The sequence below is a fragment of the Spermophilus citellus genome (assembly GCF_964194105.1).
Source record: "Spermophilus citellus genome assembly, chromosome: 3".
In the NCBI taxonomy this organism is placed as follows: domain Eukaryota; kingdom Metazoa; phylum Chordata; class Mammalia; order Rodentia; family Sciuridae; genus Spermophilus; species Spermophilus citellus.
Window position 1 is genome coordinate 79,461,146 of NC_138184.1, and position 25,152 is coordinate 79,486,297.

At 43.9% G+C, this 25,152-nt stretch overlaps 1 protein-coding gene across 16 annotated transcripts in view; it reads left to right on the forward strand.

The window, feature by feature from the left end:
• The window catches only part of CIT (citron rho-interacting serine/threonine kinase), a 170,133-nt gene that overhangs the window by 87,193 nt on the left and 57,788 nt on the right, over positions 1-25,152 (forward strand). For 9 of the 16 annotated variants that reach the window (XM_081288029.1, XM_081288037.1, XM_081288039.1 and 6 more), the window contains 9 exons: positions 7,546-7,651; positions 8,560-8,703; positions 9,953-10,072; positions 14,502-14,753; positions 14,927-14,977; positions 15,592-15,645; positions 17,604-17,744; positions 19,552-19,677; positions 23,065-23,160. In XM_081288029.1, the coding sequence (XP_081144155.1) occupies positions 7,546-7,651; positions 8,560-8,703; positions 9,953-10,072; positions 14,502-14,753; positions 14,927-14,977; positions 15,592-15,645; positions 17,604-17,744; positions 19,552-19,677; positions 23,065-23,160 (1,090 nt within the window). The remainder of the gene's footprint in view (positions 1-7,545; positions 7,652-8,559; positions 8,704-9,952; positions 10,073-14,501; positions 14,754-14,926; positions 14,978-15,591; positions 15,646-17,603; positions 17,745-19,551; positions 19,678-23,064; positions 23,161-25,152) is intronic. The other 7 variants (XM_081288041.1, XM_081288042.1, XM_081288044.1 and 4 more) reach the window with 3 other exon arrangements.

The window sequence follows — 25,152 nt, forward strand, 5'->3', positions numbered from 1 at the left end:
TCTGATGCAGAGGCCAGAAGGGTCTTTTTGGTGCCAGCGTCTGTGCCCTGTCCTTCTCATTTTGGATTCCTTTGATCCACTGTAGCCTTTAAACTGCGGCCTCCAGGGACACAGAAGTGCTGGCTCGCCCTTCGTCTGTTCATTCATTCCTTCACTCCTCAGGTTCGCTGTTCTAAGCTGTGGCCCAGCTGTGAGCCAGACAGCCAGTTCCCTGCCCTCGCGGGCCAGCATTCTCAGGGCGGTCAGTATACATGTGAGACGGTTTCAGATGGAGGCCGGGCTCTGAAGAAATCAGAACCGGGATGGGGACTGAGTTGGGATGGTCACTTTCGATGCTCAGAGCAGGTGCTCAGCATGGATTTACAAGTCGCCTCATAGTGCTCCCTGTGTCCCTGTGGGTGGTGACTCAACTTCCTGAAACCAGCACTTAGTGGTCCACTCAGGAAGGCCTTCTGTGCTGGAGCCTGAGGCATGGCAGTGAACGCAGGATCTTCATGGAGCTTGCTTTCTGCTGGGACAGATGGACGTTTATTCATGTGTTCGTTCATCCACTCAATAAAGATTTGAGAGCCTACTGTGTGCCAAGCACTTTGGAAGGGGGATGCAGCAGTGAAGCATTCCTGCTGCACAGTGTGTCCAGCCAGAATGATAACAAGGAGCTGGTTGCCAAAGAAATGGGAAGAGTATTCCAAGCAGAGAGTAAAAGGGCAGAGACCCCCAGGCTGGGCTAGCCTGTGGGTCCCAGTGAACAGAAGCCCACTGGGGCAGCTGGATCATGGGAAGCATGGTTGGGTTGGGGTTGGCTGAACCTGAACGTGGCTCTGCATACCCTGAGTAGGAAAGCTTTGTAGGATTTTGAGAAGTTATTTGGAGTATCTGTCCCTCATTTACAAAGGTCCCTCTGACCATTGTTGAGCAATAGAGAGATGAGATTCAGGAGGTGAGTTAGGTTGTTGTACTCATTCAGGCAAGAGATGGAAAGGTGTCAATGAATTAGCCTGCAAAGCTAGGCACTGGCTTAGAGGTGGGAAATGTGTTAAAAATCTCACAAGGAAGCTATACTTTTATTAACAGTATAGTTTTTAATAATTGATTTTTGAGCTAGATATTAATTATTTAAAAACAAATGCTCTAATTTATCTGGAGACCACTGCTGGTAGAGTGTATCAGTGTGTGTGTGTGTGTGTGTGTGTATGTGGGTGTGTATGTGGGGGGGTGTGTGTGTATGTGGGGGGGGTGTGCGTGTATGTGGTGTGTGTGTGTGTGTGTGTGTGTGTGTGTATATATATATGTGGTGTGTGTGTGTGTGTGTGTGTGTGTGTGTGTGTGGCCCCAAAGCTAGACAGGCTCTGCAGCTCTTTGCGAGAGCAGTGTTTTCGATATTTCTAAGTGCTCATGACAGATACCACTGTGTCTTTTAAAATGCGTTTTTAAAGTTAGTTCACAAATTTCAGAATGCAGCATCTTAAAAGCCCCTATATTTTTGGGGAACAGAATCCTGATGGTTTTTTTTTTTAATTTTTCTACCACATTACATCTTTTGGATATATGAGTTTTTAGTGCCATTGACCACAATGAAGGTGAGGCCCTCCGCTGAGCTAATTTTGATTACTCTCACTGTAGCATGGAGCATCTGCCCTTGGCTATCTCAGGAATGTCTGTGACTTGTGACATGGGATCTGGCAGCATATTTTGCAGGCATCCGGTCCTCTTCCTCAGGGAAGCGGTGGATGGCTTGATACTCACGCGTGGTCCTATCATTACAGCAGAGATCAGTGAGTACTCACACAAGACACGTTGTATTCTCTTTTGATATGAAGTATTCTGTGAAGAGCTTTATTCAGGGATTCTTTCTGGTGATGTGGGATTATTTATAGGCCCATCATTGAGAAAACCACATTTAATCATTTTCACTTCGATGTTGAGGTTCCATGTGAAGCAGTTTCTAGGTCATGTCTAATACATGTTAAGAAGACACATCCTCTGTGTTGCACTGGCAGCTGCCAGCCAACCCCTCCCCATGTCATGTGCCACTGCCTCTCTCAATACTCTCTGCGCCTCTATAATTATAAAGCAGATGTGTATATCAGGAAGAGAAGTTGATTTCAGAGTAAATTTTTCTAGAAAATAGAAGCTGGAAAAAAAGGAAAACCCAAACTTGGCTTCGTGCTGGAAGAGACAGCACTGCTGTGTGTGGGTGGGTGGCTGCATGCACCCGCTGCTCAGAAGTGCCGTTTCTCTCCATGGGGACAACTGGCTGTGTATCTGAGATGTGACCAGGAGGAGTAGGCAAGCAATGTGTGGGCAGGCTGCATGTTCTTTTATTAGCAGCCTCATTGTATTGCATCTCTGCGAGCCCGGAGCATGAACTGGTCTGGTTCTAATATTCATCCTATTCCCCATTTAATTACCCCTGTGAGCCTCCAGGCGATGGAGGGAGAGCAGCTCTTGTGTGGGTTGAGCTGTTTCCGGGGGTGGCAGTAGACTGACCTGGCTTATCGATGTTCCTGGGTCCCCAGGTTGTCCTGGGCTCAGGCTTAGCCCGTCACAGCTAGAGGTCACCTTCTCTCGGTGACCCATTCTCCCTTTCCTCCGCGCCCTTGCCCCTCTGAGCATCTGTGGTACTTTTCTTGGTGCTGTCTAGCCAGCAGTGACAGAGTTAAGATTGAACTCATGAGTGTTAATTTCAGAGCCCTCCCCTCTGAACCCCCAGCTCTGCTGCCCTGCACCTGCCCGCCCATCATCATCATCATGTGACGGAGGCGGAGAAGCTGCCACATCAGCTCTTCCTCTCCCTGGGACCATGCGGATGATGATACCAGGTCATAGAATTCCCGAAGATCCAGGGGACAATCTGAGGAGGGTGAGCATAGTGCCCGGCACATAGCGAGGGCTTCGTAATCGGGCACCAGTCCTCACGATGTGGGCTATGGCAAGAGGTCTCTCTCCTGAATTGTCACTCCCTTTACCTTATACCCTCTACAGCAGGGTTTCTCAGCTTGGTGCTCTTGACCTTTTGAGCTGGATGAATCTTGTGGTGGGGACTCTCCTGGGCAGGTAGGTTGTTGAGCAGGATGGCTAATGAAAATCTTATAAAAATGAATTATGATAGTATTTCTCTAGGTGTTGATAGCATTCCCACCCCAGTCATGAAAATAAAGTCTCTAGACACTGCCAGACATCCACTGGGGGGCGCAATGGCTCTGGCTGGGAAGCGCTGGACTGCAGGTACTGCTCCTGAGGCTCAGGGTTGTGGCCTCCTAGATCCTGTGTTCTCGCCCTCCCCCGCTCACATTCATGGAAGTGCATAAAAAATATTTGTTGACATTTAAGAATTTTGAGAACAAAGGCCACTTCTTGGAAGACTCTCCAGCTAGCGGGTAGACTCTGTCCCATTCCAGGGTCAATGGAACTTCATGACTAGATGAATAGCTGTAGTTCAGTACCACATTGCTCAGAGCCTCGGAGTTCTGACTAGCTGCAGGAGTCTCTGCAGACTCCTTAAAGCAGTAGTGGTGTCAGCCTTTAAATAATATTGTGCTTGATGAAGTGGTACATTTTTGGAAGATTTCAAAGACCAGCAAGTTACTGCTTGAAGAACAAGAAGCTGTGTTTGGTGATAGTTTGGTGGCTCTGAGGCCAGCATTGATGGAAGCTCTTGAGCAGTGATTTACATTACACTCAATTCTAGAATAACACATTTATCAGCAATGATTTGATATTGCTTTGAAAGTCAGAAGGATGGCTAATGAAAATCTTATAAAAATGAATTATGATAGTATTTCAAAATGTCTATTGGCAGTGTGTGGATCTCTTTCCTTCAGAACTCTCTATTGAGAGCTTGCCATTGGTGCTAGGAACTGATTTTCATGTCTATAAGAAAAATAAATAGGAAGTAAATATTCTAAGTGAGCTGTACCTGTCTAATATTTTCTTTTCTAGAAGTTCATGGAGATGGTATATTTTAGAATAGTCAGTGAGATTCATTGTCTCATGCCTGAACTTTGTCTTGAATGAAATTCATAGCCCACCATGCTGAATGTTAAATGGGGTTCTCACACTCAAATAATGAACACAAGGCCCCGATACCGAATGGCCAACCCGAATGCCACGTGGAACCAAATGCTGGGGAGAGTTATGAGTTTTGAATGCTTGGATCCTAAATCACAAGCACTTTCTTCTGATGAGCACGATGGTCCTCAATCCTGATTGTGCATTAGAGTCACTTAGGAGCTTTATAAAAATGGTGGTGCCCAGGCTGCCCTCCCAGCCCGTGGGTTTCAGCTGTACTCGCACTGGGTGGGCCCTGCACATCAGTGTTTCGTGCAGACGTGCAGTGGGGCTGGGGACCAGGGAAGTTAGAGGAGGCCGTGTTGACCTTTCCCCTCCACCCTCCAGCCTCACCCTCCAATCCCGTTATTATTTATGTGACTATTGCTCTACGCTGGGTTTAGTCACAGCATTTTTTTTTACCAGAGTTTTTTTTAGATGTGATTTTTTTATTTATTCTAAGAAAAATGATTTCTTTAGCGTATTTATTTTGAAGAGCTCTTAATTGCTGTACTTAGAACTTCTAAACAGTGAGCATTTGTCAAGCATCAAAATAGCAGACTGTGGAGTTGGACCTCGGTGACGAGGAGAGCTGTCGCACTGTCCCCAGCGAGTGCTGGCTGCACATCTCCCCCGCTCGGGGCCCCGTTAATGAATGACCTAGAGATACTTTCTTTTTCTTTTTTGTGAATAAGCAGTCTGTTTGTACACAGAGCAGGGCCCTGTAAACATCCAGTATGGCCGGCCGGGCCTGTCCTGCCCTCCACGTGTCATTAAGTTTTGTGGGCCACGCCCATCATGGGCCCATGGAATTATTCTTTAAAGGGGGCCCATTTTGTGCTGAGGCACCAAGAGCTGTGGCCCATGTTGTCACCTTGACGCATGTCATGTCTGTGACTTAGTGACACGTGGGTGACCCTTGATTAAGGAAGGACCAGGGATCACTCCTCCCACTTGGGTGGTGTCGATCTTGTTCCCTGCCCCACACACTAAGAATAAAGGAAATAGTGGAGGAAACTCAAGGCCAGGCCAGCAGAGCATTGCATCTCATATGAAAACAAAGAGAAATTGTGCGTGTGCGTGTGTGTGTGTGTGTGTTGGCTAGAAAACAGGCTGTTGAGAGGTGTTAAAATTTCTAGCCCAACATGAGATCTTTAAAAAGATTTATTTCTGGATTTCATTCCCTGTTGCCTATTTCTGTGAATAATCGCCACTTGTTTTAATGTGAATAATGGCACAGAGCACGTTCAGCCCTGTGTTACCATTTCAAGCAACTGTTTTAGGCTCGCGAGGCACGTGCTGTTTACAGAGTTGCGTGGAGTTATAATAAAAACAAAACAATAATGGTAACGCTTGACATTTACTGAACCCCCCGCGAGGTGCCTGGCGCCGTGCTGAGGGCCGTGTGTGAACCATCCACTGAACTGTCCCAGGCACTCTGAAGGAGGGTGAGAATCGTCTCCATTTGAGAGACGAGGAAACTGAGGCTCGAAAAGGCCCATAGCTCTTGAGCGCTAGGGTCAGATTTTGAACAGAGCAATGGGACTTAGGGTGTTGACGCTCTTGGCTGCTCCATGGTGTGAGTGTGCAGAACTGTCCCTGGGGGATAGCCAGCCAGCACAGATCGTGCCAGCCCTTGTCACTGGGCAGAGAGGTGTTTTGCATTGCTGCAGGGAACTGACCTCTTTTAGGCAGGGAAGTCATTTGGGGCAGCAGAAAGCAGAACTTGTCTGACAGGAAGACCCAAGGAGTCATTGATAACTGGGTCCTACAATCCTATGAGCAAGGTGACAAAGACAGACTATGCGGAAGGGGTGGGGTCTGCCATGTCCCTCCATGTGTGAAAGGCTTTGCTCGCTATCACCTGGGCCTGCCCTCCACCGATGCCAGGTTTGTACCCAGGCACCAACCACTGAGGGAGGCTGCCCTGAATGAGAACTTGCGTCTCCTCTGGGGTTAGTCAACTGCTTCTCAGGATGAGCACTGTGTGGGATTAAGTTTGTCCTTTCTGTGGGGAGAGCATCCTAGTTTACTGCCTGTTACATTATTTTTGTGATGTTTTCCAGAGAGTTATATTGGGTGCATAAAGCCAGCTCTTTCCCCCAGCTCCCTATTGAGAGCAACAGAAGCCATTTTTCAACATCCCTAGGCCTCAATTTCCTCATCAGAAAATGAGGATAATAAATTATATCTACTTTATCGGCTTGTTGTGAGGAGTAAAGAGTTAAAACATGGCTAACATTGGAATAGAACCAGGTATGGGCCAGGGCTCAATAAGAGTATGAGTTTTGTGTTGTTGCTGTAACAAATCATTACCAACATAGTGGCTTTTACACAACACAAGTTTATCATCTTACAGTTCTGGGGGTCAGAAGTCATAAATGGGTTTTACTGGGCTGAGATCAGTCTAGACAGGGCTGTCCACTCCCTAGAGGTTCTAGGGCAGAATCTGTCTCCTTGCCTTTTCCAGCTTCTAGCGGCTACCTGCAATGTAGTGTCTTCAAGTCTCTGACCCTTGCCTCCACTGTCACGTCTCCTGCCCTCCTCTGCTTCCATCAGTGAGGACCTTTGTGATGACGTTGGACCCACTTCAGTATTCCAGGATAGCACCCCAATTCAAGACCCTTAACTTAACCAATCTGCACCTTTTACCACATGTGGTAACATATTCATAGCTTCTGGGGATTAGGACATAGACCTCCTTGGGGAAGGGAAAGTGGGCATTATTTGGCATGTCATCATAAGCATTAGCTGTTTTTATAAAATGAAACAAAACCAAACTGGCTGGGTTGGGCTGGGGCAAGGGGTGACACCTTGATCAGTGTAGTGACTAACAACTTTCATCGTGCACTTGCTGTGTCAGCTCCTTTCTGCCCCAGGGCCTTTGCACCCTCTCCCTGGAGCTTGTTTCCTTCCAGAGCTTTGTATGGCCAGCACCTTCTTATCCTTTAGGTCTCAGGTCAAATGTCTTCTCCTCTGAAAAGCCCTCCCTGATCTCCCTGGCTTAAAACAGGTCCCCAGCCCCACTCCATTTCTTCCTTTTGTCAAAGTTATCCTTTTTGTTTATGAAACTAGAACGTCAGCTCCCAGAGGGCAGGGACCCCTGTCTCTCGATCACTGTCTCGTGTCAGTGCCCAGAAGGTTACTGAAACAGAGTGTATGAGTGGAGGAAGCACACCAGGCACGATGCTAGGCATTTCCCGTGTGCACTCACCTGTGGGCTCGTTCCTCTGATCACACCACCCCCCGGATGTGCAGACTGAGCTCAGAGAGGCCGAGTCCCTGCCTCAGGTCCATGGTGCCTCGGTTCACACAGGGCTACCTGCATCGGAGTCCTCCCCCACTTCCACCCCTCTGCCTCATGGCCTTGATGTCATGAGAAGCCACTTGAGCCAGCTTTGCTGGTGGCTCCAGAACACTGAAAAGTCCCTCGTCTCTGCCTCCTGCCTCAGGCTCCCCTGCGGGCCTCCTTGACTCTGTTTTTCTTCTGTCCAGGTCTGTTGTGTCGGGTCTGGACTCCCCTGCCAAGACTAGCTCCATGGAAAAGAAACTTCTCATCAAAAGCAAAGAGCTGCAAGACTCTCAGGACAAGTGTCACAAGGTATTTATCTCTGCAGTCGGCCTCCCTCCTTGCTCCAGGATCCTCCCGTCAATATATGCCAAGGGATCTGCCTGGGGCCGCTGCTGGCACTGAGCCGCCTGATCCATAGAGAGCGAGGCCGTCCCTCCCTCGCTGAAGTCGCGCCTCCAGCAGCTCAGAGGGAGATGAATTCGGGCCTTGACGTTGCCGTCAATCCTTTAAATCTTAACCAGAGGAGGCCCTGGATTTAAAACGGCCTGCTTCTCAGCATGACCCAGCCCGAAGTCTGCTCCTTCCGGCAGGTGGCGGGGGTCCTCACCTGTGGCTGAGATGCATCCCATCTGCTTTGAGTGATGAGAAGTCTCTCTTCCTAGTCCTTAAAAACTCCTGCTTCTGTCACTGCGGCCACTGTGTTGATTATGCTCCACGTCTGTTAACACTGCTCCTGCCCAGAGACAACTCTCTGGAAACTAATAAAGGCCACTGCTTGCCTGGGACTCCTGAGAGTGCAGACGCACACACATAGCTCCTTGCCCTGTCCTGGATTTGCCCTCTAGATCTTTGCAAGGAGATGGGGGGGATCAAGATGGATTTGGGATAAATTTTAAAGTGACGTCTGCAAAAACCAAACAAAAAACAAAAGCAAAAAGCAAACAGGTGAAAAATGATGGTGGCTTCCTTGCTAACGGGGTTAGAGAAGTGACCAAGTGTGAAGCGGGACTTGGATGAGAGGAGTGACTTAGCGTTTGGTGACTGTCCTTGCGAAGAACTGTGTGCTCCCGGGCGAAGAAACAATGGTATTTCCATCCCCAACTTTTGGCGATTTAGCAGTAGCCCAGACCACCAGGTGGTTTCGGAGGCTGCTTGGGATTTGATTGCTCCGAAGGACCTCCAGGGGCCCTTTTAACCTGTCGATGTGTCTGTTTCAGATGGAACAGGAAATGACCCGGTTACATCGGAGAGTGTCAGAGGTGGAGGCTGTGCTTAGTCAGAAGGAGGTGGAGCTGAAGGCCTCTGAGACTCAGAGATCCCTCCTGGAGCAGGACCTTGCCACCTACATCACAGAATGCAGTGTGAGCCTTCCCCAAAGCCCCCTTCCCTTGGAGGCGGCACTTCCTGTTGTGTGTGTCTCATCCTGTTTCATGACAGCTTCATGAGGCACATCACAGCCAGTGGCAGAGAGTAGAGACAGGGAGAGTGCAAGACTAGATCTGCGTTTTCAGAGCAGCACGAACCAGGTGTGAGGCCCCTGGGGAAGGAGGCTGCACTCATTTCCCACAGAAGGTCGAGATAGGGTGCTGGTACCACGGAGCCTGGAGATGGGAGTCAGCCGTCACTGCAGCAAGTTGCAGAGGGTCCTAACATCTCCCATCCCAACCTCTCTGGTCCACATCATGCCCGAAACAATCAGCCTTGGGAACCAAACTCCCAAATGTATACAAGAAAACATTTCCAACCTGCCCCCAATCAATCTCCCGTTCCCTAGAAACAGTGTAGTGACAGCTGTCATTTACCATGTGACTTTTGTTTTTTCTTTCCTTCACAAGAGTAGACTGTCTTCTCCATTGTCTCGTTAAATTTTTCATTCAGGTGTTTTTTTAATGTGCCCAATTAAAAACAGTCTTAAGAAGTTGAATCACACATTTTTAAAGTTTTTTTTTTCTCCCCACAAGGGAGAGGAAATCTATAGAACGTGGCTGATTAAGAATAACTGCTATGTTTCCATTCCAGACTTGGCTGCCTTTCAGTGGTGGGTGAAGTTATTCAGCTGTGTATTTCAGATACATATTTCAGTGCCATTGAAGCATTGAGGGAACCTTATGGATGATAGGTGTTCAAGAAAAATTAGCCAGGAAGGGGAGATAGTCCACTGAACTCTCAAATAACAACTGGGTAGAGGAAATAATTGCAGCTTTGAAAGAAGCATATCTACCTGAGGGTCCCTGAATAGTTGATGTAACAGAAAAGACTAGATGGTGGTTTAATGGCCGAGGGATCTTACTGGTTTTTACTCCTATACATACAAGTAAGTACCTGTGAGAATTAGGTAGATGGTGCAGGAGATGGAATTAGGTAGATGGTGGCAGGGTTGATAGAGTTTTAGGCTGGATCCATAAGGTCACAAGCTTGAGATGTTTCTTGAACCAAGGGGTTTTACAGGATGAAAAACTGGAATCGGCAACCAACTGGAAATTGTCAACTTTGGTCTGTCACCTGAAACTGTGCTGGTGTCGGCGAAGCAGCTTGCGGCTCCCTTAATGAATCTTTTCAACCAGAGCAGGATCCGTGGAGCATCCCTATTAAAATTTTTGCTTTCTGCAGAGCTTAAAGCGAAGTTTGGAGCAAGCACGGATGGAGGTGTCCCAGGAGGATGACAAAGCACTGCAGCTTCTCCATGACATCAGAGAGCAGAGCCGGAAGCTCCAAGAAATCAAAGAGCAGGTACGACAGCTTGCCTGGAGCAGAGCAGCCACTTGGCCGGCTGGGTCCTCCAAGTTCAGGCATGTTTGAGAGATAGAGAGGGTGAGAGTGGGGGAGGAGAGAGAACAGGGTTGGAGGGGGAGAAGAAGGTAGGTAGGTCACTTGAGATTGTCCATGGTTTATATAAATCATACTGTGCTTGTTGTGCAACTCTTTTTGAAGTCTCATCCCATAATGTCTACTCTTTTTAATAAGTTGTTGGTTCAGAGCAAAGTTAGGCAAACTTCAGCCTCTGATAAATCTGACCCACCATTTTTTTCCTATGGCTCATAAGCCAAGAATGGTTTTTATGTTTTTAGATTGTTGGAAAAAAATCAAAAGAAAAATAATAATAATTTGTGACATGTGGAAATTTCATGATATCCAAATTTCTGTGTCCATAAGTACGCTTTTCCTGGAGCGCAGCCATGCTCATTCATTAACCTGTCTGTCACTGCTACAGTTCACTCTGTGGAGGCAGAGGTGAAACGTCACAGAGATTGTTTGGTCTGCGGAGCTGAAACTGCTCACTTTTTAATTTTTGTGTAGAGAAAATTTGCTAACCATTGCTTTAGATGTTTCAAAAAATATTAAATATTTTTATAGCCTTCCAGACCCACATTGAGAGGAGCCAGGATAATTCATAGTTTTACTTATGCAAAAAAATATCCTAGAAGAAAACTTTGAGCCATTGAGGCCAAGTCAGGATGAACATAACCCATATCCGAAAGCAGAAAACCGTCCCCTGTGTGTTCAGAAAAGGGAACCGATATCTTTAAAAAGCCCACTCTCCCTCTCTATTTTTTTCCTCCTTTCTAAAAGAGTTTTCTTTCTAGATGGCTCATTTTTTATATTGCCTCATTGTTTCCTTTTTTGCATGGATTTTTCTGTCTTTTGAAGAAACTGTAAATAGAAACTTTAATGAATAGATGGCAATGAGTAATTGGAGAGCTGAATTATCAGCTGCCAGGCAACTCTCATTCACTTCAGAAAACCTAATGGGAACACTGATGGAAATGAGCATTTTCATCTCGGGGTAGCACAGACTTGGCCATCTGGGTGGTATGAACCCGAGAAGCTCCTGCAAAGGACTTGATCCATTTAAAGAAAAGAGTGCTTTGGGGGGGGGGCGCCCTGTTGTCATACTATGTTTGTCCCCTTGATATCTTAAGTGATAGGTTAATATCCCCCTGCTTGATAAAATTGTTATAAATAAATGTGCATAGGAAACTGCAAGCGGATCACCAGGCTCCTCTGAACAATACTAACCTTAGAGATGTTGAAGGGAACATGCACACTCTGAGAACTCTGCTTTGACAGGTGACTCATGCCCCTTTTATCAATGTAGTTTTTCATCCTAAAAGTTTCAGGAGGTAGGGTTCTTGTTCTCTCACTAGTTCAATGTGTTTGGAAATTTTACTTTTTGGAGACGTCCTAGGGAAATGAAAGCTGTGTTTGGCCACCAGAGGGAGCAGCTGGGGTCCATAAATTCCATAGAAACAGAATTATCAGGACATTTTGAAAAGGCTTATGCCGGTCATTGAGTTCAAAGAAATGTCTTTTATGATTCATATCACAGTTGGCATACATGTGGAGTTTTAGATTTAATGACTGCTAAAAGTTCCATTTTGGGGGAAGAAATCTTCTTGGTTTCAGATTTTATTTTTCACTGAAAGGAGGACACATTGAAATAACTTGTGATATGTTTTGTGAGAGCAGGATATTTGCAAACCAGGAAAAAGCTTTTAATGCTTACAGCAAACTTCCAGTATTTGTCTTTCAGCATATTGATTCCTCCCAGATTTGGGATTAATTCCCTGTTCTTCCTTTAAAAAGCTAATTTTCTGTACAACGGTTTAGTTTTAAAAAATATATATATTCCTTTTACCTAGCTACCCCTTATAGAGTATTTGGATTCGACTTTAAATGAAAACACCTTAAGGTCACTTGGGATAGTTTGATTCAGGCACTGTTGTAGCAACTGCTGATTCTTCCTCACCCATCTCCTCCTCAGGAAAGGAAATAGAGGTGTGGGTACACCAAAGCCTTTTGTTTTTGGGGGGTATCTGGATGAATAGGACCATGCCTGCTCCTTCCTTCCCCCAAACTCTGAAGCGCCATTCAGAAGAGTTACTTTAGATGGGCCATCAAAGTTGTCCCTGGTTCCTCCTCTGACCTGCCCAGCTCTTGCCCACAGATGTCCCATACTCAGAGTTGACAGCTATCACCCAGCAACCCTGGGGACAGACCCATCATCTCTCAGCTTTCTCCCCAAGTAGGGATTTGGTTAGCTGTTGGATTTATAGGATTTCCTTGAAGTCTCCAGCCTAATAACAGAAGATCAGCAAATGCGTTAGGTTCCTTTTGCTGCCTGTAGCAGGTCAGGTGATCCAAGAGCTCCAATGGACGACAAGGATATTGCCTTCTTTCCCCTGGGTGCTGACAGCTCAGGAAGGAGAGATATCAGGGGCCCAGTGGGACAGACGTTCTATCCTTGCTCCTGACAAAACACAAAAATTACGTTCCCTCGGCGCTCACATAAATCTAAGACTGAAAAGGGAGCTTGAGGACAATAGATGCCTGAGACTCCTCAGCCCTTTGCTGCCCTCATAGTTGGGGTTTATGTGTGGGCAGGACTGGTTTTCACATTAGGCACAGCAGGCTCAGGGACAAGGGACCACTATACTTTTAGGGTCATGTAAAATACTTATTTTTTAAATCCTTCCAAAAGAATTGAACTTTCATATCAAATACATAGATAATATTGACATTCTTATATTTAAATAAATGCAGTTATAAAACATTTATGCATATGTGTGTATATACGTGTGTGCATTTATATATACATGTAATTTTTTTTTTTTTTTTGATTGGGGGAAGAAACCAGGGCAGGCCTAGTGTCAAAAGTCACAAAAGTCACAGTCATCTGTGGCCCTGGCAGAGGAGGGTCCAGAAACCCCAAGCAAAGCATATACACCATTTCACTTGTGTTGTGAATTCTGATGAGTTCTGATGATCGTATGCAGGCTGTGAAGCATCAATACTCAGTGTGCCCCACCCAGGGTCCATGTGCCCAGCATCCTAAACTGTACTTGAGTGACAGTGTATTTTGGGTGGGAGAGAGTGAAGTGAGACCCACACCCTTCCTTGGGCTCACATTTTCCTTTCCTCTCTACCTTTGGAGTGGGAGAGCTGCTTACATGGAAACCACCGCTCTTTGTAAAAAACATCACCTCCCCTTCATGCATATCAAGAGATCACCTGTTATAGTGGGACAAAAAGTATTCTAATATCCTGTTATTAAAAAAGCATAAATGGCAAACTTATTGGCTTAAAAAAAAATCCCTGCTCAGTTGATACCTTACCAGTTATTTCCTGGGAGAAGAGGTCTTGGAGGTGTTACTGTGTTTTATGAACATCGAAGACAGTCTTTTGTTTAATCCCTTGTACCTTTCATATTATTACCTCCTCCCCACCCTAGTCACCTTGGATTTGATTAGTGCTTATTCAGATATAATCCTTATACTTAGCCTTGACTTCGATAATGAAGAATATCTTTCTTTATACTTGATCCAGAATTTTTCAAAACCATTGCCCATTTCATCTGGTAAATCCCATCATGGAATTAAAAAAAAATCTCCGTTTAAATGTTGTGTTTTGATTTTAGCAATTCATTTTTGAAAAGGTCAGGGCTGTTTGGATCACTTGAAAAATTTTTGCTCTGGGGAATGAGATAATTCTTTCCTGAGACTTTTTCTCACGAGTTATTTTGTCCAGAGCCAGTGTTTTGTGATTCTTCCAGATTTCAGGGTGACTTGCTTTGCAGGAGCAATGTTAAGCTCATCCTTCAATTTTGGGGCCAGAAAAATTAATGGTGAGAAACTGACAATGATGAGTTTCACCTTCTCGGATGCTTTCCACTGAGACTTCCAATTACCCTCTGGTGCCATCTGAAAGGTTAATTTTAAAACTAGTACCATGTCTAATTGTGTTAGGAGCACATGACTTCTAAAGGACAAATCTATAGGAATGATTACCCTTGGAGGAGAACTACACGTAAGCAGTTTATCTTCGTCTAAAGGACAGCCCTCTGCACGTTCCCGAGTTCTGCCTTAAGGTGCAGCTCATAATGTGTGGTGTCATTTGCTCAGAGGATCCTATTTTCGGCATGTGAGATGCATGATACACAGGAAGGCAGTGTAGAGATCTAATCTGCTCCCTCCTCTTCCTGGTGCTCCTCCCCTTTGCCCACTCTGTCTCTTGCTGGGTCTGTCTGTCCACTCACCTCTCTCTGTTTGTGGGTCGGTCCTCTGTCCTTCTCTGTCAACGTGCTTCTCCCTCCATGGTCGGTAGCCTGTCTTTTCCTCCCGGAGTTCCAGAGTTCACCTTTGTTGCATTGCCTGCTCTTTAGGAGTACCAGGCTCAAGTGGAAGAAATGAGGCTGATGATGAATCAGTTGGAAGAGGATCTTGTCTCAGCAAGAAGACGGAGCGATCTGTACGAATCTGAGCTGAGAGAGTCTCGGCTTGCCGCCGAAGAGTTCAAGCGGAAAGCGACAGAATGTCAGCATAAACTGATGAAGGTAGTCAGCCATCCCCCAGGAGGATGCTCTTTGGGCACAGTCATGGATGATCTTAGCAAGACACAAGGGAGCACTAGCTTAGTGAGTATAGGTTTGAGAAATAAATGGGATGTTTTTCTTACAGGAGATAACATTATTATTGTTTATTATTATTATTTTGGTCTCAGAGACCAAGAAAGTAAAATTGGTGGTGCTGTCTATAAGACTTTTAGGTTGTTAAGATTTCCCAGTATGTTTTATCTTTGTAATTACAGGCTAAGGATCAAGGGAAGCCTGAAGCAGGAGAATATTCCAAACTTGAGAAGGTATATTTTCTGTGATTGGCTTTGCTCTGTGGGGTAGATTTTTAAATATTGCTGTCAGTATTGAGTCATTGATTAAGAATACTTTCTCAAAGACTCGAGAAATCTCTTCTACATTTATTTTACTTTATTTTCTTTAATTTTTTGGTGCCAGGGATGCAACCCCAAGTCGAGCACATGCCCAACCCCTGAGCTGCGCGCCCAGCCCCTCCAGGTTTTCTTGATGGTCTGCCTCAGGTGACCATGTCGAGTTTTAGCTCTGGTTCTCAGAAGGATAAAGGACACTTCATTTTTTGTCAATCTTCCTCACAGTAACACATAAACGCAGACACTTAATAAAACATGAATGAGAGTTCCCATTGCGTGGGAACACTCTGCGACTTCTAGTCTTTTGGCTACATACGTGTTACTTGTCTTAGAGGAAAAGTCCTCATGGAAGTTTGCACCCGACATCCACAGACTTTTCTGATAGGCTACCGCTCCTCCTCGCCTTGAGCAGGTCTTGGAAGACAAATCCCCAAGACCCCCCCGAGAACCTCCAGGGACTGGAACTGCACTAAATGCAGATGTTAATGCTGATTTACCTTTTTCCTTATTTCCTGGGATTTCAATTATAGATCAATGCCGAGCAGCAGCTCAAAATCCGGGAGCTCCAAGAAAAGCTGGAAAAGGTAAGCCCAGGGTGATTTCTCAGGAACTTCCCCCCATTTCCATAGACTTTTCTTTGCCTCGTCCCAGAGCACTGAAGATGAAAGAAATAGAATTAGTCACTCAGAGCCGAGGAAAATGAAGGGGGAGGGAGCTATTACCTGAAAATATCAGAGTTCTGAATATACTTTTTCCTTTTGAGACGTGTCAGCAGTGTTTATTTTTAAAAACCAAGCTGTGTGAGACTCTCAAGTAAAAGTTCTAATTATACTACAACAGCACCCGGGAGGCGGCTTCTCGCGCCTCAGGGGGCCAGGCTCCCTGGTTTGCACATTTGTGGGAGAAGCCTGGGCTGTTCTATCAGAAGCATAAGCATGGCTGTCCGGAGGATGGTTGGGGGATCCCTGGAGTCATCCCCTGGTTGGTGATGGTGGGGGGTAGTGTTTGTAGATAGTGTCCTGCAAAGTCTTTGTTAATCCCCTGCTTCTATTTTTATTTAATAATTTTTATTGACTTGTTATTACCTTAGCTTTATGAAGATATAACTCGATAAATAAAAATTGCCTCTGTTTATAACGTATACCATGGTGCTCTGATTTGTTCCCTCAGTTGTGAAGTAAGGTAATTAACACACCTGTCACTTCATATATTTATTTATTTATTTGTGGTGAGAACTTTTCAGTTTTCAAGCCTTGCCTTTGTCCAATCACTAGATGCTTAACTCAAGGGCTGGAATGAATTTGGTTCTGGGCATGCCTCTCCTGTCAGAGTGTTTGTGTAGGTGTTGGCTGGCTTGGTTTAATAGAGCCAATATTTATTTATTTTTTATTATTGTGATTAAAAATATTCCACATAACATTAAATAACCATTTCTCAGTGTACAGTCTAGTAAAGTTAAGTACATTCAACGTGGTTGGGTGATATCTCAGGAAATTTTTCATCTTCTTATATCAAAACTCTATACTCGCCAGACACCAATTTCCCTTTTCATTTAACTTAAAATTAAACTCAAAGTAAAATTTAAAAAGTGAATTTTCTGCCATATTTCAAGGGACCACATGGGGCTAGAGGCTCCCTTACGGGACAGTGCGTGTCTCGGAGTTGGCGTTTTCTTGCAGTTTCTCCTTTTTTTTTTTTTTTTTTTTTTTAATTTTTTTTTTAGTTGTAGCTGGTACAATATCTTTGTTTATTTATTTTTATGTGATGCTGAGGATCGAACCCAGTATCTTACACATGCAAGGCAAGTGCTCTACCACTGAGCTACAGTCCCAGCCCCACTACTTTTTAAAATTTTGATTTAAAGCAAAATACGTGTGAAGTTGTTAGTCTCATGAATTTGGGTCTTTCCTTTCCTATGGTGCTATAAGACCACTAGTGTATTTAGGGCCCAAATAAAAATCAGTAAATACAGAATAAACTTTAAGAGGTTTATTTTTTTTCCCTGTAAATATGGATTTTGTGAATTATCATTAATACTATGCCTAACCTTTGAAAGGGACTTATTTAAAGAAAAATATTTAAATTATAGCTTTTATCTTGTTTTCTTCATGTAAGAGTAGTGCAAATTCCCCATAGGAAAATTAGCAAATGAGATAATTAAAATAAGAAGGAAATTAATGATCAGAGGTAAATACTTTAATTGCTAGGTAGGTCAATCCATCTAGACCTTTTTGTTTGCATTCACGACATTACATTGAATTAAAGATACAAGTGGTTATCAGGTACACCATTATTTTATGTATTACAAGAAAGAAAAATGCATCAATCTTCATTGTAGGATGCATTCCAAATTCAGGGATGTTAAAAATAAAGTAGCACCTTAGCATAGATGGAATACAGAATAGAAAGAATGCTTTTACTGTTTTGGGAGATGGAGAGAGTGTACTCTCAGTGTTCCCTGAAAGTACCACTTAGGGCATGTCACCATCTTTTTCACTGAGTGGATTTGGACTTCTGTGCCCTGCACCTTCTTTCCTCGCAGGCGGTAAAAGCCAGCACAGAGGCCACCGAGCTGCTGCAGAACATCCGCCAGGCCAAGGAGCGAGCCGAGAGGGAGCTGGAGAAGCTGCAGAACCGAGAAGACTCTTCTGAAGGCATAAGAAAGAAGCTGGTGGAAGCCGAGGTGAGCAGGGGCCTCCAGCCCGTGGTGGACTGCCCTCGGGCGCCCGCACGACTGGCCTCGGCTGTGCCCAGGGAAAGAAACTGCAGAGCATCACTTGCTTATGTTTGACCAAACTGCTTCCCTTCTGAAGATCCCTTTGAAACTTCACAGGCCCGGAAAGCTTCTCCCCAAGAGGAAAAAGATCTGTCTCCACAGCTCCAAAGCGAAAGATGCCTCCACCAGAGCTTTCCTGTCTGCCCGCTTCCCTCCAAGCTCCTGGCCAATCTGGAGCATTCATAGTGTGTCGGCCCCCTGTCTGGCCACCTCGGAGTTTTCCTTCCCCTTCCTGTTTACCCTGCCATCTTCTCGACAGTGTTAATAACATATTGATCTTCACGGCTTCCCCTGCTCCCCGTGTGCGGACGACTCTCAGATCCACATTTTGGGGCCTCTTCTCTCCCTCGAATTCTTTGTTGTTGTTGTTGTTGTTGTTTTGAAATCATTTATATAATCACACAGAAAATACGGGAGTGCCTTTTCACTGTCAAAACTTAAAACTGCACAGATAAGTGTAGGGTAAAAAGTGACACTTTTTTGCTCGTCTCTGCCTCCCCAGCCCTTGGTGATTGTCCCGCAGAATGCATGTGCTGTAGTTGTTTCTCTCTCCTGCTGGGTCTTTGCATTTCCCGTCACAGTCTGGGTGGGAATCTGCTGGTATGTGGCTCTTTGTGGCTCTTTCCTGGCTCTATTTCCCATTGCTCCCCTGAAATCCTAGCTGGATGTCTGAACAGTGCCTTAAATTTAGAATGAACTTAGTCGAGTCTCTTTCCCCACAAGCTGGTTCCCCTTTATAGTTTTCTCCTACCAGTCAGGGCCACCATCGTTCTTCTGGTCACACTAGGCTTGAAACCTTGATGTCCTCTCTGAGTCCTTGGACCCTACCATTCAATGAGTCACTCAGTCCCATAAGAGTTGCTCACTCCCTCCCCTTCACCCCCTCTTGCCATTCCTGTTGCCATCTGGTCCGAACCCTTTTCCTTTTAGCTAACTAATGGAGTGATTTCTTGATCATCTTCTTCCACCTCACTGGCACAGATTCATGGCCCCTGGGGACCCCTGCCCCACCCCAACTATTTCAGGGGTCCCATATCCTAGGTGCACCCCTGAGCTAGTACAGGAAGCTCTTCACATTTAACCCACAAATGCTATCCTTTCACCTTCTCAGCTGCTTGGTCCCCTGTCTATCCTGTGCTGTAGTCAGTCTGGCTTTCCTTGGGGCCTAAGTTGGTTCTCAACCACCTCCATGTTTCTGGTAGCGGGCCTTCTTTGTGTGCAACGCCATTCGCCTTCCTGTCCCCCACCCCCATCCATTCCAAACCTCCCCACACCATCCCTCCTCACAGCTCGCACTTGTATCACTCTGCTGTTAAAAGTCCCCCTTCCTGCTTGTCCCCCCTACAGTGCTTGTCCCTGTGTGCTTTGTGGGTCTTCCCCCTTTCAGCCTGTGTGGTGTGACTTGTGTACGCCTTCTCTCTTTCCAAGGGCAGGGATTGCTCTTCTTCCTCTCGTATTTCCCGTGAGGCCTAGTGTGGTACTTTGCAGATAGTAGGTGCTTGGTAAATATTTGAATGAATGAATGCACTCTTGTAATCTACACAGCTGAGCACCTGAATCATAGAGTCTTATTTTCCTCGCTGTTGCTTCAGGTGCCTGAGACTTTTCTTCCTGATTCGAGTGTATGCTTCTTGAGGGCTCTTTCCCATGGTGCAGGTGATATGCCCATAGCGGTTGCTCCATTAAAACTCTCTGATTGATTCATGATCTACAGGAACGCCGCCATTCTCTGGAGAACAAGGTAAAGAGACTAGAGACCATGGAGCGTAGAGAAAACAGACTGAAGGATGACATCCAGACAAAATCCCAACAGATCCAGCAGATGGCTGATAAAATTCTGGTGAGCAGGAATGAAAGTTGGAAAGTTCAAAGATAACAGGTCAGAGGTTGCAAAGGGAAGGGGGTAAGGAGGAGAATTAAATGCTATCACACGGGAGGTTTCACCAACTTGGTGAATTAAGAGAGGTGGTTTCAGTGTGTACCACATCCCAGAACAGTATGAATGACCTAATATCGGATGTTTCGGCACTGGTAATAGATCCGTCAGTACTATTTTTTTGCTCTGTTTGCTACTGCCTGGCATTTTTTATTTTAGTCGAACATGCATCTATTATTTTTGATATATTTTTATAGGAGGATTTACATCCTTCTATTAGCAGAGCTTTGTATGGCCATTAACTTTGCATTGCCAGTTTAAAAAGCTGTTGGGGTTTTAGACCTTTAAGGCTAAAACCTGTGTTCTTGCTTTGAGAGAAGAAATTAGTCATACAGAATTATTTTTCTCAGAGTAGTATTTGTCATAGATCCATGTTCACCCACTCTCTTTTTCTGCTACAGTTGGTTATTATTATTATTTTTTTCAATTTCCTTAGATATGGCAGGTCTTTTTTAAGGTTTCTTATCCTGATTCTGTCTCACGCTCTGATGGCCAAATTAACCTGATGGAGGAAGGCCCAGGTGGCTCAAGGTGCAGTTACATTGAAGTTTTGTCCCTGCCAGGGAAGAAGGCAGGCCCTCGAAGGGCTCTCTCCTTGGATCTCAGTCCCCAAACCAGAAATTTGATATCACGTTTGAAAGACTCAGTGGTGACCTGGGATCCCTTCATAACTCCCTCCTGTCCTACCCCTTGGCAAGGCTCCAAAGTAATTGGGCGGTTCCTCTCCACGAAAGGTGAGGTGGAGGGCAGGCCAAGTCATCTCTCTCTCTTCGCATCACCTCTGGGAAATGAGGCACCAGCAACTACACGAACTAAAGAATGGCCAACTTCTAGGCTCATATAGTACTTAACATCAAATCCCAACACCCTGACACTTGACACTGTTTCTCGTTTGTGTATACCAGTGAATATATGGATGTTCTTGAACAAACAGGTAAAAGAGGGATTGGTTGAATTGTTTTCCCTTGACACCCAGTCTTCGTGTGTGTGTGTGTGTGTGTGTGTGTGTGTGTGTGTGTGTATAATATATATATACATACTATATATTTATATGTCTGCACACAAAGACAAATGTGACTGTTAGTCTACCCTTTCTGTCCTCTTGTTCCATCATCTAAGTTTCTCTTGGCTATCGTCAAGTATGTGAAATTTTATCGTGAATAAGATTAGATTCCACCACCAGTATCTCTTGTATGGTACAAAGTGGTTAACAAGAGATTGTGGTTACAAAATGTTTCTCTGTTTAATGGTGATGTGTTCATTCATTCATTCAACAAATATTTAATGAGCTTCTACTATGTGTCAGGCACTGTTCCAGGAGCTGGAAATATAGCAGTGAACAACAGCAGTCTTTGTATAACGTGACTAAAGGGTTGATCCAAACATATAGAAAAAGATCCGTTTGAAAAATGACAACAACAACAAAAAATGCCAAACCACCAAACAGCCAGATTTTTGATTTCTGTTTCTCCAAAGGTTTTTTGGTAATTAAAATGTAACAGTATAGAGTCCTGCACTCCTGGATTATGTGTTATAAACTCCTATTCATATGTAGACCAGAAATTTGGTCATAAAGTCATCAGTATCAGTATCTGATTTTGGATCTATTTTTAGATTCTGATTTCCTTTTCTGTGCCGTGTTATGAAGACTGAAATAAGGAAAGATGCTTATCAAGTGATTTCTAACTGAAAGGAAAAACAAGTGGATTTCTTTGTCCGAATGTATCTTGCCACCTGCCCAAGTACCTTTGTGGTTGTGACTTCATTTAACAGAAGGTGTCTTTTGCTCAAGAACCCTGTGCTGAGGCTGCAGAGTATCTAGGACATGGGCAAAGAGTGGTCCTTAATACTGTTACGTAATGGTGATGCTTGGAAACAGACTCCAGAATGTCATTTTGCTTTAAAATATTTGATATTCTGATAAGAACTTTCAAAACAGATAATTGGGACTCTTATTACAGCAAAGTCTTTTGCTTTAATCAGAGAAGTCATTGCAGGCAATACTTTAGTAAGTACACATAAAGCCCTTAACAATGTTTTTATTAATTAGAATCCTGTTTACGTTCAACTTTACAAGATCACATCTGTTATATTGCAGTAGATTTTGTGCACCTGGTCTTAAGATTGAGCATTTCAATGGCCCCCAAACAAAGCCCATGCTTGCAGACTTTAAAATTTCAAAAGCTTAATCACTAACATTTTATGTGCATGTGAATCGCAAAGTACTTTTTTCCTCCCATTTTATGGACATATCCTGTATAATTTCCTCATTCTTCAAAATTCCCATAATTGCTTCCACTTCAAAGAAAAATTTCATAATAGTGCGAAGAGATGAAAACTTGGAGTAATGACTTTTGATATCAGTAATTAACTAATGGGTCTAGACTCATAAGAATTAACTTAGATGCAGTTCTCTGTGCATTTAGAGAATGGTTCAATGAATTGATTGAATACTACCTTTAAAAGATCAGTTTATAATACATTGGCAAATGAGTTGCTATAATTTTCAAATGAATTACAGTTTTATTTAAAAGCAGAAAGCTTAACAATAAAAGGACTCGGCAAACCTCAAATTTAAGCTATTTATATTACTCCAGATTCTCTTCCCATCTTTAATACGAATGCATGTATTTTTGTCATTATTACCAGTGTGTTTTGTGTTTGTCTTTGTTCCCATGAGCATTGTTTCGTGTCTACGTTATGTCACATACACATCTCCTGATCTTCACATTCTCCACATAGCAGCTGGCTAAAATAATCATTCAGATCTCGAAGTGTTTGAATTGTAACATTAGTTTTCCTTTTTAGCTAGGGTTCTTGAGCAATAATTTTGTTAATGAATGAAACACAAAATGTTGTTGATCATCATAATAAATCAAAATTACTTTTCTCATTTAAGGCTGCCATAAGAGCGAAAATGGCCTGAGGCTCAAGACAGTGACCAAGGGCTCTGTGCTGACCAAACTTCCAAGTGTTGCCTTGTAATCCTCATTTCTCCGTGCAAAGTTGAACAGCTGCCTTTGTGTGACCTGTCGTGCTGACATATTTCTGATCCCAGGCCTCACAGCCTCATAGCTGTGTATACATATGTGGTGCGAACACTTGGACTTGGAAAACCAGGGCCAAGGCACTGTGGTGGTTTCCTTCCTGAGAGCCTTAGGCTAGTAATGGAGAAGCAGCTACCTATTACCTGTGGCACCTGTGCCAAAGTCTTGTTTCCTGTGGGTGTCTAAGGTACATTGGCTGTGTCCTTCCTTTGGCACACCTGACCATCTCTTCTTTCGTGTCCAGGAGCTGGAGGAGAAACACCGGGAGGCCCAAGTCTCAGCCCAGCACCTAGAAGTACACCTGAAGCAGAAAGAACAGCACTACGAGGAAAAAATTAAAGTAAAGATACTTTCTGGTCTTCTCTGGCCTTCCTTCTATAGGACCATATGGCTTTCTTCTCTTCCTGGGTACTTAGGGCCACTTCTTGATAAACCAAAGGACTGTTTGGGGTAAATGCTATACTCACTCCATGATGGGAAGTTTTGGGGTCTGAAGTTCAAAAAAATTTTTTTGGCCATTAAATATTTCAATTCCATTAAAAACATTTTTTAAAGACTGCTACTACTCAGTTTATGATAATTTAGATTTTTTTTTTTTTTTTTTTTTGTACCATGGATTGAACTCAGAGGCACTCCACCACTGAGCCATAACCCCAGCCCTTTTTATATTTCATTTAGAGACAGGGTCTCACTGAATTGCTTAGAGCCTCACTTTTGCTGATGCTGGCTTTGAACTTGTGATCCTCCTGCCTCAGCCACCCAAACCACTGGGATTATAGGCATGCACCACTGGGCCTTGCTAGTTTATGATAATTTAGATTTAGCCATGCATGCACCACATTCCTTACTTTTAATTTTCTTCCTGCATCTCAAACCTCAGCTTCTTTCCCTTCTGTTTAAAGTATATCCTTGAGAACTTGCTTTAGTGCAGAACTGCTGGTGACAAGCTGTCTTCTGTGTTTGTCTGAACATGTGCTTATTTTTCATCCTTATTCTAAAGAGGTTTTGATGGGATCAAAGTGTACATTGGCTGTTGTCTTCGTGTAACAAACACTCTTGGAAGACACATTCCATTAACTTGGGCTCTTAATACTGTCATTATGAAGTCATCTGTCAGTCTACATTGTTCTCTTTGAAAGTAATCTATTGTTTTTCTTTAAAATTTCGCTGCATTTTTAATTCTGAAGTTTTAGTGTGAGGTGTCTAGATGTGGATTTCTTTTGATTTGTCCTGCTTGAGATTTACTGGAGTATTGAATAGGTTAATGTCTTTTTTGATCAATTCCAAGAACTTGATGGTTATTATCTCTTCTGTCTTTCCTTTTGGGAATTTGATTAGGTGTGTGTTTATCACCTCAAATCTGTCCTTTCTCTTATTTTCCATTTGTTTGTCTCTTTGTGCTACATTTGGGTAAGTTCTTCTGACTTGTTTTCCAGTTTACTAATTCTTTCTTAGCAGTGTCTAATCTGTCACTGAGTTTTTTTTTTTTTTTTTTCAGTTTTCGGTGGACACACCATCTTTATTTTATTTTTATGTGGTGTTGAGGATAGAGCCCAGCGCCCCACGCATGCCAGGCGAGCGCGTTACCGCTTGAGCCACATCCCCAGCCCTGTTACTGAGTTTTTAATTTTAGTAATAGTTTTTTGTTTTGTTTCACTTTGGTACTGGGATTTGAATCCAGGAGCACTTTATCACTGAGTACACCCTAGCCGTTTTTATTTTTATTGTGAGACAGGGTCTCTCTAAATTACCCAGGCTAGTCTCAAACTTGTGATCCTCCTTTCTCAGCCTCCTGAGTCACTGGGATTACAAGCATGTGCTATCATGTCCAGATAGTACATTTTCAGAATTTCTGTTTGGTTCATTCCCAAGTTTGCTAGATTGTTTAAAACAATACTTTTAAATTCCATGTTTTCATTTTAAAGTCGTTTATTTTTTAAAGTCTTTTATTTCTTGATATGCATGAAGTGTCATTGTTTGTTGATCTGTACTTCAAAGGTCTGCTTTCACTCTGCTGTTTTCATCCCTGCCCTTCCCTCACAGTGCCTGTTTCCTTTTGCGTGCCTGGAATGCTGTTCATTTTCCTTGGAAAATTATTAATGGGAATTTTTTAAGGTTTGGATGAAAATGTGCACCCACCATAAGGGGTAACTCTTGGCTTTTGATTTCTGTCTCTTCTTGATGTTTGAGGCTGTCAGAACTGAAGCTCAAGTTCATTTGGTTGAGCAAATGCCTCAGGTTAAAAATAGCTTTATATCTTTCTTACCTCTCCCAGTTTCTGTTTTCCTTTAGATTTTTTTTTTTTTTTTTTTTTTTTTTTTTTTTTTTTGGT